The 16,532-nt window shown below is 34.9% G+C and overlaps 1 protein-coding gene and 2 pseudogenes across 1 annotated transcript; 1 reads left to right on the top strand and 2 right to left on the bottom strand.

The window, feature by feature from the left end:
- The first annotated feature begins 3,289 nt into the window (after positions 1 to 3,289).
- On the top strand, positions 3,290 to 4,700 carry LOC120128611 (annotated as a pseudogene).
- Positions 4,701 to 5,858: 1,158 nt separating this feature from the next.
- Positions 5,859 to 7,673, bottom strand: LOC120128883 (lycopene beta cyclase, chloroplastic/chromoplastic-like). The gene has a single exon (XM_039146492.1). It carries the CDS (start codon positions 7,530 to 7,532, stop codon positions 6,021 to 6,023), a length of 1,512 nt encoding a protein of 503 aa, XP_039002423.1. The 5' UTR covers positions 7,533 to 7,673; the 3' UTR covers positions 5,859 to 6,020.
- Positions 7,674 to 9,731: 2,058 nt separating this feature from the next.
- On the bottom strand, positions 9,732 to 12,888 carry LOC120128885 (annotated as a pseudogene).
- Positions 12,889 to 16,532: the final 3,644 nt, after the last annotated feature.

The following is a 16,532-nucleotide window of genomic DNA, read 5'->3' as shown; positions in this document are numbered from 1 at the left end:
ATCTTTCCTAACTCCTTTATCTTTTGATTTTAAGATAACTTCAGCTTTCCTTAAGCTTAGTTGTCATCTAATGATCAAAACCCAAACTTTAAATCAACAAATAATCCACGAACAAAGAAACTCACATTTGCCTTTGGGGGTTCACGGTCAAGAGAAGAGAAGAAAGAAGAAAGAAGAAGATAACTCTTCCCCCCACGTGATTAATTCATATAAGGGGAAAATATCTTTCTTGTCAAATGACCATTTTGCCCTTTAATTCCTTGGATAATTACTAACAACTTTCAGGATATATTCCCAAATAAATCATTAAACTATTCTACTATTCTACTTTAATCACCAAATTCTGAAATTTTACAATTTGGTCATTAACCCGGTATTGAGGATGTTACACAACTAGTAATTGCAACAATGACCACACTGTCGTGCTTAAGCTCTACTGATTGCCCATGGAATAAAAACTTTGCTAATTTTTCATGTGCCTCTTTTGGCATGGCAAAACCCTAAAACATGGTAAGACATCCAACGAAAGTAAAAGAAATGGTTATGTATTTTGTTCAACTAAGAGATGTGCACTAATGAAACAAATTGTTATTTGTTTTGTTCAACTAAACAATGGGAATTTAAAGAAACAAACTATCAAGCAATTCACAATAATTAAATTTGTAAGTAAAATAAGAAAATATGCATTAATGAAGTTATAGATAAAAAGAACTTAGACACATACACCAAGTTCAAAATATTAAACGCCTTAAATTAGTACAACATATTAAACGCCAAAGAGAAACATATCAACTAATTATAAAAAATATAAATTATAGAGATGCATAACAAGAAAATGAAAAAGAACAAGAACAACCTTTTTGAAAGAAAACATAAAGATCCCTAAGGTTTTCCTGAGTAGATACTTATTTTTATTTTTCCTCATTGAAAAAAAAATATCATTTATACCGTATGAAAAGAAGAAATAAAAAACAAAACCTTTTTTCTATTTTGATGGTGCAAAACATGCAAATGTCTGTTCGCGCTTGTGAGTGCTTATAAATTAAACGAAAATATGTGTAAGTATACAATCGAACAAGTAATATAGAGTGAGTGAGTGAGTATAGTCTCCACAGGGATTAGACGAGAGTATATTAGTTAAGTCAAAGCAACCAAAATACTTTATCCAAGTATAGCTAATGGTATGCACAAATGGTTATGTCAAGGCAAAATGAAATGTGTATAGATAGGGTAGAAATGGTAGTGTGAGTGGGTGGCAAATGAGAATCTCGTGGCAAAAGTAATTGTTTAAAGTGCAGTCAAATGAAAATGCTAAGGTAAAATAGATTGATAACTTGAGAATTAAATAAGATGACTTGATAATCCTCACACAACAAGCTATTACGGGAATGAATGATGGGGTCACTTAGGAATCTTAAGTCTTATCTTTTAGGATGGTCTAAACTCATATGTCATAATTGCTCGACAGAGTTTACTACAAGTATCCCTACGTTATCTCTAATCATGGGATCTGATAGATGAGAATGCCACGGTAAATCCTCTCACATTGATGCAACAACATCTAACCTATCGATTCAACACTACTCCTTTTAGTCGTTGAAATCCTAACCTCATCTCTAACGATGAATTAGGCTCTAGTTATCAGCTAAAACTCATTGCTTACGTCGACCTTCCTTTAGTTTCTCTCGAACACTAAAGATCATTAACTTAGTTTCTCTCGAATACTAATTAATATACTCAAGAAAAGGCTACTCACATAGGTCCTACAATCTTAAGCTATTAAAAACAATAAGCAAAACAAGTAATAAACATAAAAATAGCAACCATCCATTAAAGAAAAATACTTAATCATCCATGATAAACCCCACCAAATAAAGTTAGTTCACGGTGGGGTTTGAATAATCCATAAGAATCACCCATTCTTTATAAAGCATAAATGTGAATAAAAATAAAGCATAAGGATGAGAAAAAGAAAGAAAGTTGGAAGCTTGGTGTTGTCTTTCTCCTCTAGTTTTAGCTCATTTTTTTCTCAAGAAGATGATCCTTTTTTTGCGGTGTCTTAATCTATATATATCAAGTGAATATACTTAGGGTTTTGTGCCAAAATTACAATAGTACCTTAAGGTACATCCCTTACACAAGAAAAGTAGTACAAAGGTGACAGTGGTCCCCTCCTAGGTGGCTAGAAGCAGGAATCACATTATGACTGGACATCCGACTATTTTATAAAAAAAATTCTTCAGCTCTTTTTTGTCTTTTTTTGTGCCCAGAAATGTATTCCTAGCTGTCGTTGCATTTTCCTCGTGCTTCATCATCCCAATTTGTTGTGGCAATTCTCCTTGCTCACATTTGGTTCCATGAACTTGCACACATCAGCCAACAATACATTCCCGTAAAGCAGCACCAGTTGCAAAATAAAATGCCATGGCAAATTGAATCCACCAAATGCAATTATATGCTCCTAAATGCATCTATATGATCCTAAATGTGTCCTAAGACAACCAATAACTTAAGTGAAAAGGCCCTAAACATAGCATTTTTACGGAGTTATCACTCTCAAACTTAAGCTATTGCTTGTCCTCATGCAATGGATAGTAGTCAGCAAAAGAAAAATGCCACGACGAAGTTCAGGTTAGATAGTGATGTAAGATAGAATTTCAACCCTCGAAAAAATTAATTTCAACATGCTAGACAAATTGAGAGATCAAGTATTGTTTCTTAGGACAAGATTCATTGTAATTGTATGTGTATGTGCGTGATTGTATCTTTTACTGCGAGGTTTAATATTTTGAAGAGCAAAATATAATTTCATCAATGCATGGATTTAATTTTTTATGATTTCGAAAAGAATTAAACAATAAATTTATCATTTTGAGAAACCAAAGTCTTTGTCTGCATCCCTATCTGTGTCTGACACGTTTATTTTTCTCCAGTTAGAAATGATCAAAAATGAAGAGAGAAGGAAGAAAAAGTCTATATAATACAAGACGTAGGACCTTACATCCACAAAAGCCCACTCCGCTCATTAAGTTAGTCTTACAGCTAAAAGGAATATCAGTAATTAGAAGCAAATGGTTTAACCTAGAAAGACATATTCTAAGCTTCATGGATGAATTCTTAATGATAAAGCATACAAATAGTGAATATTATACCAAACTTGTTTCACAATAGAGTAATGGTATCAATCCAAAGCCAAATTAAGCTTTAAACTCTGCAGCTTGGAGCCATATCTAGATTTCCATCCTTTGTTACAATTACATTTCCAAATTTCCCTATCTTCTTTTAAATGATGATCAACCAGGGCACACCGGATCATATAGTGGTTCAAATGCCCGAGGCCAAGAAACGGCAATCGGAATTCATCAAGGAAAGGTGTAAGGAATTTACATCAGTGATGGATGATGTCCGAAACCAGGAACGAGGTTCGTCGTCCCGGAGAACCAAACCATTGATACAAAGAGTTTCAAAGGTCCTAAAGGAAATGAAGTCCGATTTTAAGAAATGTTTCGAACCGAGGCTGGTAGCCCTCGGCCCTTTGCATCATGGCAACCCCAAATTCGACCGTGCGGAGCCGTCGAAGCTTAAATTTGCCGCCGTCTTTGCGTACGAGAACAAAACTACATGTGATTTCTTGTTCGGCAAGGTAATGGAAGAGATACAAGATTTGAGGAACTGTTATAAGCCGAATGAGATTGAAGTCTACGATGATGAAAAGCTAGCATGGATGCTGTTCATAGACGGTTGTGCGGTGTTGTGCTACGGCCTGAAAGGCGACTTCGAGAAGTTGAACACAAAAGTGGATCGTCTCGTATTCGCGCAACTTGATTTGTTTCTGCTCGAAAACCAAATTCCATACAGAGTCCTACAGATACTGATTAACTCGGCCATTGAACCCGAAAAATGGAAACAGTCGATCACAGACTTCATCAGTGGAAACCTGATGACAAATATACACCATGATGAGCAGAGAACCAAATTAATGCAGCAGGCAGGGAAGATTATGCTCACCTTCTGGAACGGTTACGTGAAGAACTCTTAACAGGGGACGACAAGGACAAACGCGACAGTAACATGATCGGTCAGATGCTTTTGAAGTGTGGCGACCGTCGAAAGCATAGGATTCGAAAAACATTTCGCAGCATCAAGGAGCTTAAGGAATCAGGGATTCATGTGAAGCCGAACAAGACGAACAACCTCAAGAACATTTCCTTCTACTGCAGGTTCCTAGGAAAAATAAGGATGCCACACCTACTGGTCGACGATTCGACGGCCGCTATGTTCATGAACTTGGTAGCATTAGAAATGTGTCGGGACTTCGACAACGAGTTCGAGGTGACCAGTTACTTATGCTTCCTCGATTCTCTCATCGATACGGCGGAAGATGTTAAGGAGCTGAGAGTCGCCGGTATGCTTCACAATTACTTGGGAAGCGACGAAGAAGTGGCCGATCTTTTTAACAAAATGAGCAGGGATTTGGTGCCTGATCAGGATACGTATTCGGCTGTCGTAAAAGACATTCATAGTTTCTGCAACAATCCATGGACTCCGGCCGCTGCACAGGTTTATTACAGCCATTTTAGTAGCCCGTGGACTTTCCTTGCACTCATGGGTGCCATTATAAGTCTTCTTTTCTCTGCTATTCAGGCTTATTTCTCGTTGCCCGGGAACAGACCGGAGAATGAGCGAAATCCTTGAAACCAATCCTTTGCTTTATACTTCATTCAGTCGTTGTATTAAACAGTTGTTCGGTTTCGTGTTGTAATTCTTCTTTGTTTAAAAATTGTTGGCTTGTATATTGGCCATGAATGTAAAAGTGTGTGTAACAATGTTTGCCTTTCTTTTACCAATATAATATTATGTGAAAATTATCCTACAATTATATTGTTCGACTCAGATTATTTAAGAGAGATATGACAATTATTATTTAATTATTCTGTTTCAACTGTTGTTATCCGAACCCATTATATCTAAGAACAACATTACTTTAATAAATAAGATAAATTGGTTCTTACATTTTAAAGCATTATAAATTATATGATTTGACAAACAAATCAGAAGGCTTTCATATCTGCATAAAACAAGCTGAAAACTCATCAACCTTATAAAATACCATTAACCTCAAAACTCGGCAAAGACATAGTCCAACCATCTCTGTTGCACATATAACAAGCTATAGATAGAAGCCATCATAAGCTATACGTAAGCAGTGAGTACCATAACGGCGGGATTTCTTGAAAATTTTTAATTTCTTATATATTTTAGATTTGATAATATTTTAAATTTTCATATATTTTAGATATTTTAAATTGATAATATGTTTTATCTCCTGAATTTTATAAGTTCGCCCTCCAAACATAAATTATGTCTGTCCGGAAGCATAAAATTATACGTCCGTTTAATCAAAAAAATTATATGCCTGTCCTAACATAACATAAAATTTATGTTCGTCCCTGATCATAAGTTCTTATTTGATGAAAGACAAGCAAACTTAAGTGCAGTTACCACCTAAATGGAAGCAAAACAATTCCAACAAGTGATTCCCTATTTCCAAGCTGTAATATCAGCCGTCTGCATTTTCTAATTATTCGATATGTAGACACCGATGATGCTGATTAACCATGCATGTTAACAGACATAGACAGCAGCAGCCATCATAGTGATGTCTTCTAACATCTCCATTAACAACATATGAGTATATGACATATAGTTCACCTAGCTCTTATGTGCTTCTTGCTGCTACTAACCGAGCTCAGAGTGAGCAACACCGGCCATTGGTAAATATATCGATAATACTTTGAGCTAAATGCAGGAGACCATGAATGGCCTGACACAACAACAATGTTTGTGAACATAAATGAAGAAATCTAATAATATTATGTTCGGTAAGAAATTACAGTGTCCATTCTTCCTCGTAAATTAACTATCATGATTATACAGTATCAACATTCATAGGGGGATAACTAGTAAAATGAAGCCCACCAACAAACTTAAGCATGCAATAAATGGATAACTTGATCATCTTATTCTCTATCCCGAACTAAATTATTGATCATGTTGGCCAAAGGAAGGGTTCCCTTGGCCATAATCTCTAACCTGGAAGTATTTGAGGCATGATAGAACAGGGAAAGCCCAAAAGTTATGAGTTCTGGAAGAAACAACCTAGACGACAAGAATCCATGCCAATAATGGGGTTCCAGATCGAAAAACGCATCGAAAAACCTTCTTGTTGCCGGTAAATCAAGCTTAAGCAGAATGTCCATGCCAAAACAGAAGAACTCCCTTTGTCTCCTTCGTTCTATGGGCCATAGATCTCTCCATACTTCTGCAGACAATTTGTTTCCGGACAAGTACCTTCTGGGTTCAAGGCATCGAACTATGGCGTCTGCAACAATTGGTGCAGCTGCTAGAGTTCTTGCAACCATATACCCTGTTGAAGGGTGCACCATCCCAGCTGTGCCACCGATTCCCACAACTCTTTGCGGTAGCACCGGAAGGGGGCCGCCCATCGGAATAACACAATACTCGTCCTCTTCAATGCTCGTAACTTTTATTCCCAGGTGCCTTAACCTGGCCACCATTCTCTCCTTGATATCATCCATTGGCACCCCCGGTCGAGCAACTAGAGAAGTTTCCTCGAGAAATATTCTGTTCGATGAGAAGGGCATTGCATATAGAAATGTGGGAATTCTACTATTTCTCTCTCTCAAATCCTTACTATTGGCAAGATGTGAGTCTCTCCAGTCCATAAAAACCATCTTTTCAACATCGAACGGGTGTTCTTCCACCTCGGCCAATATTCCATAGGCCACTTGATAGCCTGGATTATAAGGCTTATCATACTGAACAAGACACCGAGAAAATCCGGTTGCATCTAGAACGATGGTAGCCTGTACCGTGGCACCATCATTGCAAATCAACAAAGACTTTGATTCCTCATGAATAACCTTGATAACCTTTGCCTGGTGAAATTTCACGCCATTGGATATGCACTTCAGCAACATCTTGGACTTGAGCTGCTTCCTGTTAACCCTTCCATAAGGTCTATCGAGCTGTTTTGTTCTTCGGTCATCGATATACACAATGGCACCGGACCAAGTCGTATCGAGGCAATCGAGCAAATCCATTGCTTCGAATTCATCCACCCAAACACCATAGTTATTAGGCCAAATCAATTTGGGAGACGGGTCAATGGAACACACCGAAAGCCCCGCCTGTGAAACCTGCTGAGCAACAGCAAGACCAGCAGGGCCACCTCCAACAACGGCTAAATCCACCACAGTACCTTTTGATGGATCAAATATAGGAAGCTCAACCTCTAGATTTTCCTTCTTAGTTTCTGGAACCAACTCTAAAAGAGCACTTCTACTTGCCTTAACCTTAACACAACCATTATCATCCCTACCACTTCTCAAATAGAATTTGTTGGGACCAAACTTAACCTCATGGACTTTATTAAAAGTTTTCACAGAGAACCCATGGTGTAGTAGACGCGAAAATTCGAGCTTGCTGTGCGTTCTAAGTAAAGTATCCATGGAATTCCAATAAAGGGTCTTCTAATACCTTACTCAAATCCAAACAAAAAGTTTATTCTAGATCATTACTGCTAGAAGTTGAGTTTACAGCATTGAATCTGGGGAAAATGAATTGAAGAATGAGAAGAAGAGACTCACCAAAACAAGGAAATGAATTGAAGATGGAGAGAAACTTGGTATATGCCTCATTTGTAGAGCTTCATAGAAACAGATAATTCTAAAGTTTGCGTGGCCGGCCTTCAACGACACAGGGAAGTGTGGCCCGGATTTCCCCTTTTTTAAAATTTGCGTAACTATATTAAAATGGTTTAGGGTCACTTAACTTTCAAAAGCTATCAACTAGTCATTAAAGCTTTCTAACAATTACAAAACAATCATTACATTTTATCAAAATATTATAAAATGATCATTAATTTATTCACAAATTACAATTAATTATAAATTTTAGTGAATATTTTATAATAATTTGATAAATATAATGATTATTTTATTACTTTTAAAATTTTGATGGCCAAAAAGATTTTAACATAGTTCAACAACTTAGAGTGTACTTTATCCTTATTTTTTTCGAGTGTGGAGAGCACGCTCATCTAGTTTCATGGATGACTGGAACTCCACGTGTCTGCCTGGATGACCAATATTAGTGCCCATCCAAATAGTTATCTCATTAGAGAAATCTATACGTTCTAATTTGGTGAATATAAATAATAAAATTAAATTATTTTTAATTCTAAATAATACAGTTAAATTAAATTTATAAACTTCAGTTTTATTATAAAAAATAATTTAAGGTAAACTAGTATTTTATTTATAATTATTTATTGATACAGACAAAATTAAATTATTATTATTATTTATAGATAAGTTGGTTATCATTTAATTCATATGCGTGTGAATAATATTTATTTTCTATACTGACATTGCTTCATTTAAATGATAACCAACTTATCTATATGATTGGTCAGTTTGACTGAATTTTTAAAAGTGTGGTGGAAAAAATATTTTAAAAGTGTAATTTAAAATTTATTTGTATGAGACTATTGTTAAAAAATGAGTTTAAAAAGATAAATGTCTATTATAAATATTATATTGTAAATTAAAAATATAAAATTTAAATTATATTTATACTTATTAATAATATATAAAATATATACTTAAACTATAATAAAAATATAAAAATTTTTAAGATAATTTATTAATTATAATAAAATTATATTTTATAATAACTCATTAATATTTCAATATGTGTTATTAATATTTTAATATATAAACCATGAATTTTATGTACTTTTTTATTAAATAAAAAATATTTTTTAAAAGATGTTAATATTAAGTTATTAAAATAAAATGTAAATACATAATTAAATAGAGTCTATGTAATAAGGGTAAAATTATAATTTGCTTCCAAACGCAAAGTTAAAAATGAAAATAAATTCTAACTTTTGTGGTTGGTTTGAAATCACCATTTTTACAATAATATTTTTTATTTTTACCTATTTGACATTGATTTTACTATCAAAACGAACTTTTTTTAACTAAAATTACATTCAAAAAGTCACGCAAAACAGAGCATAATTGTGTTCGAAATAAGGGGCTAAGAAAAAACAACTGTGGTGAAAATGAAGTTGCTTCCCCAACAGTTTACACGATGTGACTGAGATGATTTCACATTAAGTGTTCATACGCGAGTTATATGAGAAAAATGTACTAACTTTAATAGTTATCTTGTGACACATATTCGTCGGAAAGTAAATGTTGTAACTCATAAGTTAGTTCATCGAGCTCTTGATTATTATGCTTCCTATTTCTTTAAGGCGGATGTTTCGCCTTTTATTATTCTTTATGTAAAACGTGATTGTTCATTGATTGAATAATGATTTTTTTAGTACTCTTTTCTTTTATAGGAACTCAACTTGAGTTAATAGGAGAGATTTTTAGTAAGGCACATTTTCTTTAAAACAAATAAGATGGGAAATATTGGAAATATTCTTAGTCATACAAAATTAAAACAGTAAATAAAAAAGTTCTCACTAAAATTTAAACTCATAATGCAGGTTGCAAACAGCTAGAAATTGATTAATTAAAAGTAATAAATTACCTTGAACCTTTTGTTTTTGTTGGATATCCCATACGTTAGGGAAAAACTTCAGCTTGACATTAAATATGCAAGGGAAGTGCCCCAAAAATAGCCCTGTCAACTTGGCAAATATCAGGTTCGATCTTGAAGTTAACCATCTACAACACCACCTTGATTATCACCATCATAGACACTACTGGGATCTTCAGTAGCAGCTGTTTGATACAGGGTGCTAGCTGCATTAGCATCATCGTCACCATATTCGGATACCGAGCTGTCGTCCTTCTCTGGACAATCGAGTTGAAGACATTCAGGTACTTCGGTGCTACAATTTTCTGAACCGGGGCTTCTACTTGAGGGTGCCAAATCTTCTTTCTTGACTATGTTGAGCATAAGTCCGTTAAGGAGCTTTTGAGGCTGCAGGAGGTCACCTTCAGAGACCATAATGCTTGAACCATTAATCGGTGGTCTATTCCCAAAATCCCTCTGACCGAACTCGTGTTCTGAACCTCTATCTGTTGTCATCATCCTTGGGCTGACTAAAAGAATCCTCACCACCCAACTGAAATCCGGGAGAACTAGGATGAGCCATCAGACCTTTGTTCGCTTCAGCTTCGGCATCTAGATTTTGGACAAAATCAATCAACAAATTTGCAGAAGTTGTCCTCATCAACGGGCCACCGGATCTTGTCCAAGAATGTACGTTTACACCTTCAGACTCACTATCACTTCCATCACAAGCACTGTGATGGGCTCGCAAACTCCTGCCAGGAGGTGGCATCCCTGATGAACTCCCTACTCCATGATGCAAAGATTCTAAGAGATCTTCTTCAAGAGAGCCAGTTGAGTTTTCTCTAGCAATGCAATTCCAAGAAGGAATTGTCTTTGAAGCACTGAATCTGGCTGTGTTGGTGGGTCCATGAGATGAAGCATAAGCAGAAGCAGAGGCTGCAGCAGCTCTATCAGCGCTCTGTTTAAGCCTACGCATGTGATTAAGAATCGAAACACACTCGTCAAGGGCAAGCTCAATGCCACAGTTTGCTTTCATAGCTGAAAGCTTCTCCCAAGTGCATCTCCTCCCTTGGTTGACTGCCTTTTGAAGCTCCACAAGAGTAGGGTTTTGAAGAATTTTCAAGTACTGTTAATAGTTAAAAACCATAAAAAGAAACATCCAGTCAGTGACCATTGAAAAGATTATCGAATGATATGGATACGGACAACAGCAAAGATAAATCTAGGTTTGAATACCACGCCAGTGCTCAAGCTTTCACCACTGCCTAATTTGAATGTCACCGAAGGCAAGCCTTAAATTGATTTTGAAGGTACCTGAGAAACTGTGGCTGGCATAACAACAGTAACATCACCTTCCCAATCTTGAGCAAATATCTTGGTAAGTCCCCCCATCCGAAAGCCCAGTTCGAGTATTTGACTACATCTATGTTTAACCTCCATCTCAGTTAGGTGTGCAAGCGACAATTTGAAACGAGAAAACTAATTTATTTCATTTCAGCATGAAAATAATAGGACAAGTAAACTTACGGATTTAGTAATGACTAACAAGATCGTAATGCATAAAATATTTTAAATACAGCCATACAGATCATTTTGTTCCTACGAAAATGCATTACCGACAAAATGAATTTCTATGAATGACTCTGCAGCAACATTTTCCCCAATAAAACAGCATTTGACTGAAAACCTTGTCTGCTTTCTCTATGTAAATTATAAGATTAGTTACTCTATTAATCATTAGGTCATCAGAGAGAAACTAGAAGGCCATGGTGGTTAAGGTCAGAGATTTATATTACACAATGATGAGAAGAAAACATAAACCAAGATAAAAGGATTTTTTTTTCTTTCTTGACCATATACACATACCTTTGCTGCGAAGTTACCACCAACGGCTCTCGCAAACTCCATCCTCAACCATGGTATGATATGAGGGTTTGCCTGACTCACAATGAAATGATCGACATTAAACAGCTCCTTCAGTTGCATCATAGGTAAGTCAACCTCCAAGCTTCCATCCCTCCATCGACGTGGAGTTGTACTAGAACCCTCTTCAGGATCCAAATTAAAGGGAGGATGATGAGGAACAAGTTCTCCACTCCTATCTTTTGCCATTAGCTCCTGGGCTTCAAAAAGGCCAGGAAAGGCACAAGAAGCGCTTACAGCACTCCATATGACAACATGAGGAGAAGTCAAGTAATTAAGACATCTAGGTGGCTCATGCTTCCTTGGAGAGCAAACCGTTATCCCAAGAACCCGTCCAGTCATATCATAAGCTTCTTGAAATGTAAGATTACTTGTGAGGCGTCTTAACATCCATTGCATGTGCCTGATCTCATGAACAGCCCCTTGTCTCATAACCCTCCTAACAACAGTAAATATTCCACCCAGCTGATCATAAAACTGCAACGAACGCCAAGAGTCTTCAAAGAAACTTTGCAGCTCAGGCCATGACCTGGTGCCAACAATAGCACACATAACGGATCCTACACTAGAACCAGCGATTATCCTGGGCAAAAGCTTATGCTCTACTAGTGTTTTAACGACACCAATATGAAATGCTCCAAGAGAAGCACCCCCACTTAAAAGCAAAGCAGTTCTACCAAATGCATGCCTTGTTTCATGCATAAAAGAAAGCTTCTCTTCCAAGGAGAGCTCCTCTGAATCAGAGTCACAAACCATTCTCAACTGAGTCAAGACCTCATCAATATAATCCTTGATGAGTTTAGGCACCTGAAGCCTTCCTTTATGAAGCTCAGGATTACACATATTACCAAGATTTCGTATAAGATCAGCTCTCATGCAAAAGATTATATCCCTCAAGGATCCATCTTCGCGACGATTTCGGAGCTCCTGAATTTTGTTTCTCACTAGTTCCACATCATAAAAATTTGATTCATTCATCTTTGGGGTCTCTTTATCAAGCATCTTAGCAGCAAGAGCCCACTCTTCATATGTCAATGCGGTTCTCATCACAATTCTCCAAAATTTCCTTCTATAAGCCATTTCAGCCCTCAATTTTACATTTGTGTATCGTTTCAACAAAAAAGCAATAATTGTCACCAATGCCAATATCCCTTGTGGATTTCGGGGATCCTAAAAGCAATTGTTCGACCAATTATTGTCGAGGGACCAATCGAAAATGAACCAACACTGGCCTCATTACTTATATCCATAGCTAGTTTACGATGTTATTTTCCAGTTTTGGGATGGTTTGCTAATTCTTAACAGCCACGAATTTGGACCGGATAACAAATAGCGAACCAGAGAACGTTGATCTAAAGTAAATATAGGTGGTCAGCAGACAACAAATGTTCTAAAAGGGTATTAAGAAATAAGATGAACGGAGACAGTATTAGCTTTGTTTTGCACCAAATTGAATTCAGAAGCACTAAAGATCAATGAATAACTGATCTTATAAGCCTAATTTCACTTCCTTCTATTGTATACATACTTAAAGCTTTAGCTATCCGCCTCATATAGCATTAAACGAAAAGAAAAGGAGAAGATTCGAATATATAAGAAAATCAGCAGAATCAAAGGCAATCCTATTTGAACATGGTATGACGCAATTAAGGGATAAAAGTAAAAGTTTGTAACAAAATTTTCTGAGTATCTACAAAAAGAAACAAGTCAAAGAAGAATCCTCGATTGTAATACCAACAAGAACCCAATTCTCTTAATATCTACAAAACAAATCATAGAAACCCCAGAATTCCAATTCACATCTACACACGAGAGTCAAGAACCTAAACGGAAAGAAGCCCAGAAACTCAAAAAGGGGCCTGCCTATTATATCAAATTTTACAACTCACCCAACCAGCCTTGGTAACCCAAAAGTCGCAAATACAAACGAAGGAAAACCCGGGAAAAGAAAAGCAGATACATCCATATTGTGCTGATATAATGAAAGCAGCAGCAGCAGCAGCAGCAGCAGCTAAATACAAGGTGAAAGCGAAACCATAGGGTGAACGTTGGGATGTGTGAAAGAGATTAGGTGCCCATAGGGCCGAAGATTCAGAATAGAGTCCGTGAATAATTGTGTAATAAAATACGCCCAATATAAGCAAAATCAACGACAAGATACGATTCTGATCTTTGGGAAACCAACTTTCTATTTATCAAAATAATAAACTACACAGTAGACCACTTAACTATGGTCTCTTTTCATTTTGACTATCAGTTTTAAAATTTTATCAATCGGGTCACCTAACTATTTAAATATATTCAATTAAGTAACTAGCCGTTAACGGTTAATATAAGTGATGATGTGACAGTTAGTAAAATTGATATAATTATACATCTGGTCATTTTTACTTATATATTCTATAAATTTGGTCTTAATTTTAATAAATTAAAATAAATTTAATATTGAAATCGGATTGTGTCATATGTCATCATTCGAAATATAAGATTTAATTTATTTTAATTTAATACTTTTATTTTGCATAAATTAGAGGGTGTCACGTGTCATCCTCTAGTGAAAAGAAAATTAAAGAAGGTAAAATAGTGAAGGAGAGGGATCACACTTGAGACAATTAGGAGGTGAAGTAGCAGTTTAACCACTAAACCAAACAAACCTTTGGGTTTCAAATGCACTACATATGCTATGTATATTGAATATTAGTCTAAACTTATCTTAACATTAAAAATATATATTTTATTATTATCTTAACTTAAATATTTATATTTTATTCTTATTTTAACTTATAAAATATATTTTAATTTTTTTTAACTTTAAAAAATAATTTATTCTCACCTTAGCTTAAATATTTATATTTTATTCTTATAATATTTCAACATTAAGATAAAAATAAAATATATTTTAAAATAAAAAATAAAATATACATTTTTAAATAAAAATAATATATATATATATATTAATAAAAATAAGAATAAAATATATATTTTATGTTAAAATAAGGATAAATTATATTTAATAATTTAAGGTAAGACTAGAATATATTAAATAATTTAATTTAAGAATATAATATATGTAATAAGTTAAAATAAAAATAAGATATATTTTTAAAAGTTAAGATAAAAAATAAAATATATTTTTAAGTTATGATAAGATTAAAATATATTTTTAAATTAAAATTAAAATAAAATATAATTTGTAAAATTCTATACTAGTATGACACACAATCGACCGATTTAAGGTACTACACGGTAACACGAACCACCAAAGTGGCTCATCGACTTTTCTTACTTTCTTTAAATATAAATAACTGTAAAATAAACTAAAGAATAAATAAAATATTTACACTAAGGAGCTCCAAATTAAAATATTTACACTTTACAAAAATAATGCATACTATTCTATTGAAACTACGACTCAACTGGACAATAAAGTTTACAAATATACATGCTCTTTCAAAAATGTTGAGACGTGCCTGAATTTGCACTAGTCTGAACTGGGTTTTGGTCTATCTACTGCTCTTACCTGCTGAATATACTGACCTACCCACGGAAACAATACGAAGGATGAGCTAACTAGCTCAACGACACACTAATAGCTAAAACATACTAACTGCATATCACTGAAAGGTTAGCTATCAAGTATACTGATATGATCTGCATAGTGAATATCCTTGCGATACTCACTCTCTATGCTACTGTAGACATCATGGTGCAGCTGAGGGATTATGCATCTCGAAACTCACACACCCCTCTAGTCTACTGAGATATGGCTCCCAGAATTATGCATCAGACACCATACCCCTGACTAACCCACCCTTGCGAGTGTCAGACCTCGACCTTATTTAGTCGATTTTAAGGGCCTTGCACCCTACTTAAGGATATATCCATATTGTATCTATATTTTCGACTCCATTAGCTTTTCTAAAGGAACTCGAGTGTCTGAATCGTTTCCCAAACATCAAACAGGGCTAGTCTTATTTTCTCTAATTATTTGGTTTCTACGTTTAATTAACATTAATATCGTTCCACTTGTAGTCTTATTTGATGATATAATGAAGTGTTGGGGTACCTCGTGTCTAAATCCCTAAAAAATTGATCTTTTTCTTAAAACAGACTGAAGTATCAATACTATCCCTGGAGTATCGATACTCCTACTAAAGTTTTGATACTTTATATAAGTACAGATACTTTTTAGTCATATGTTCTGGCAAGTTTCGATACTTGCCTGGGAGTTTCGAAACTATTCCTAAAGTATCGATACTCTTACCCAGAAAACAAGCATTTTGCTTGGAATGGTGAACAAGTATCAATATTATCCCTATAGTATCATTGCTCCATTTGCAGAAAACACATTTTCACTCGAAAATCTCTTATTTATCTAACCCAAATACCTTAGTGAGGTCCCCAAACATTCTTAAAGTCTTATGTTATTAAAGAGGAGTATAAATAAGATTTAGAAACATGCTAAAAACATTAAACATAAAATCTACCATGGAAGGTTAATAAACATGCTCATACTCAACTTTCAAGGTAAACTTCTTTTTGAAGATCCTACAATTGGTATGGAAAACTAATAGTGTGTTACCTGGATTCTTTGGATGCTAGAACACTTCTTGAATCAACTAGGATCCACTCTTCTTTTTCCCCTGGCTTGAACTATCTCTTCAACCACTTTAACTAATCAAGGTATAAAAATGGACTACTTACTTAACTAGGTGTTGGATAAAACTTAGATATATTCCCTACAACTCAAACACTCTCCTAAAATGACTTAAAACACTTGATTTCTAAAAACCCATAAAACCCCATTTTTAAAAACTAAGCCAAACCTTAAAGTTTATAGCTCTAATGGAAGTTTAGAAGATGAAGAATAGACTTCTTACCTTGATTGCTTCAATCTAGGCTTAGGTTTCCTTAGAGTTTGATCTTAACTAAATAGAAGAAATGAAGAAGAAGAGTCTGGAAAATAAGAAAATGGAAGACATTTTTAG

The sequence above is a fragment of the Hibiscus syriacus genome, unplaced genomic scaffold (genome assembly GCF_006381635.1).
Source record: "Hibiscus syriacus cultivar Baekdansim isolate YM2019G1 unplaced genomic scaffold, ASM638163v2 tig00110482_pilon, whole genome shotgun sequence".
Lineage (NCBI taxonomy): Eukaryota > Viridiplantae > Streptophyta > Magnoliopsida > Malvales > Malvaceae > Hibiscus > Hibiscus syriacus.
Note: the sequence above shows the minus strand (reverse complement) of the source record. Positions and strands in the feature narration are given on the sequence as shown.